We start from the raw sequence: 2,309 nt of genomic DNA, 5'->3' as shown, positions 1-2,309 counted from the left end.
GGACAGCAGGCAAGGCCAGCACGCAGGGAGTCGCTGGAGCCAGGGCAGAGAAGGGCCAGGCTCTCCTGAGCTGCCCCCATTGTCACCAAACTGGGGCAGGAGAGCCCCAGAGCTGAGCAGGGATCCAGCCCAGAAGTGGGCACACAAAGCAGGGCCTGGGCAGCTGATAGGCTTTTGGGAGGGACAAGGAAGAGCATCAGGGACAAGCAGGGCTCCAGGAAACCCATGGGCCATGTCCCCACATCCCCATTGCCCCTCACCTTGCAGTGGCACTGCCCATTGGTTTTATTGCAGTCGGGGTCAAAGCCCTTATTCACATCACAGTTACAGGGCCCGCATGTGGGGCTCCCCCACCAGCCCTTCGGACACTGCTGGTCCATCCTGAGGAGACAAATACCTCCACTGTTACAGCAACCAAATCCCCCAGCCTCCTCCCCACCAGCCCAACTGCTCAGCAGCTCCAAGGAGCCGGGTGACACCAAGAGGTCCCTGGTCACAGCCCTGCCCTGTGCCCCACATCTCACCTGTGCTCACAGTACTGCCCGAAAAAGTTCTCTCCGCACTCACACACGTAGCCCAGGGGTGAGCCTGGCTTGCGGCGACACGCTGACTTGTTCTTGCAGGGGTTGAGGTGACACACATCCACGCAGTCCCCTCCATAGTACCCTGAGGTGGGGACAGAGAGCACTGTGTAAAAAGGCACCTTCCCCCTGAGAGGGGCCAGAGCACCAAAGAGTGGAACAAGGGGGCTCAGGGGAGACTCTGTCCTCCAGAAGAATTAGTGACTGTCTGACGGGGATGTGTCTTGCCCAGGTGAGGGACAGGAGAGCAGTGACAGGCCAGGAGGGAGCCATGGGGAGGAAGGAGCAGATAGACAGGCGTGCAGAGCAAAGGGGTGGCAGAGTGCTGCAGGCCCTACCTGGCTGGCACACACAGGAGTAGCTCTGCCACTCGTCCTTGCAGATGCTGTTGGCTGGGCATGGGCTGGAGTGCCAGCCTCCACCCGCAGGGCATGGCTGGGCTTGGGCAGCACCGTCCCGGTGACGCTGTCACCCAGTCGCACACCCTGCAATGCAGGTGACAAAGTCACAGGGGAGGTAGGGCAGACATACCAGGCTCCAGTTCTCTTGCCCTCCACAGACCCATGGGGCAGCCACCCCCATCACCCTGCTGTGTTATTTTATGGCTGCCCCACAGCACCTCAGAGTTTTGACTGCTCAGAGGGAGTGTCACCAGCAGGATGGACCTGTGATTCCACCCCTCCAAGTAATAGACCTGCTGAAAAGGGAAGGCTCAGAGCATGGACTCACCTGTATGCAGCCCCTCAGCCCATTCTGCACCTCGCCAGAGCCCAGGACTCCCCCCACGTGCAGGTGTTTCACCTTCAGGCCATGCAGCTCATTTCCAACAACCACCGTATCCTGCAGAAGTAAGGGAGTAACATGGGATAATGGTATTAGCTCTGCCCCAGCTCTCTCTGAGGGTGCAGGGGCCTGCTTATGCCAAGCATCCTGCACAGTCCCTGTCCTGGTGCCGGGGTCTCAGGCAGCACCTACCTGGTACAGCCCGAAGTCGATGGTGAGAGTGATGACATAGCGCAGGTCTCGCCCGCTGCGGACATCGCGCAGCTCCAGCTGCAGGTCGTGCCATCGCCCATCGCTGAGCTGCTGCTGGTCCAGGAGGAGGCTGGTGCTGCGCCCGGAGCCCCTGCTCACCATGAAGGAGAGCAGCCCCCCAGCCAGCTGCAGACAGGGAACCACAGTGGTGAGCCAAGGCATCGCAAACTCCAGCTGCATCCAGCCCACCCTCCCTCTGAACGTGGGGAGGGAAACCCAGCCCTACTGAGCACCCCTCCACAACCACGCTCTGCTCAGGCTGCGGTCAGCAGGGTGGGCATGGTCCTGCTCTCCTGGGCTGGGGCACAGCGCTGTGGCTGAGGCTGTGGCCGTACCTGGCAGAGCAGCGTGGTGTACTGTCCAGCGTGGGCCTGCAAGAGCACCCCATCCGGCTGGCGCGTCCGAAACGCCAGCCCCAGATACCAGGGCACTGAGATCTTCACATCCGTCTTGAAGTCCCAGGTCAGGACACTGTTGCCCTGGAAGTAGTGGGCATGATGCATGGCTGGAAAGGAAAGTGGAGGTGAGGAGAAGGGATGAGCAGTACACAGGGAGCACTAGATGCAGGACAGCAGAGCTAGTTCATCTCACATGAACCCCTTACTCTGCTTCCACAGCAGCCCCCGCACAGCCCTGCACACATCCCCCTGCCTGCACACTCACGGTAGCGACAGTCTTTGCCCCCGAAGCCCA

At 60.9% G+C, this 2,309-nt stretch overlaps 1 protein-coding gene across 1 annotated transcript in view; it reads right to left on the bottom strand.

Moving 5' to 3' along the window:
* The window catches only part of CELSR3 (cadherin, EGF LAG seven-pass G-type receptor 3), a gene marked incomplete at both ends in the record, with an annotated part of 14,269 nt that overhangs the window by 9,557 nt on the left and 2,403 nt on the right, over positions 1 to 2,309 (bottom strand). Inside the window, 8 exon segments of the mRNA XM_010020527.1 lie at positions 261 to 381; positions 525 to 666; positions 920 to 991; positions 994 to 1,066; positions 1,311 to 1,421; positions 1,557 to 1,742; positions 1,952 to 2,121; positions 2,280 to 2,309. The exon segment at positions 2,280 to 2,309 is cut by the window's right edge and continues 11 nt beyond it. Coding sequence (XP_010018829.1) covers positions 261 to 381; positions 525 to 666; positions 920 to 991; positions 994 to 1,066; positions 1,311 to 1,421; positions 1,557 to 1,742; positions 1,952 to 2,121; positions 2,280 to 2,309 — 905 coding nt within the window.

This window comes from Nestor notabilis, unplaced genomic scaffold (assembly GCF_000696875.1).
Source record: "Nestor notabilis isolate BGI_N333 unplaced genomic scaffold, ASM69687v1 scaffold17658, whole genome shotgun sequence".
NCBI classification, from domain to species: domain Eukaryota; kingdom Metazoa; phylum Chordata; class Aves; order Psittaciformes; family Psittacidae; genus Nestor; species Nestor notabilis.
The sequence above is the reverse complement of the archived record's forward strand: the minus strand, read 5'-3'. Positions and strand labels throughout refer to the sequence as shown.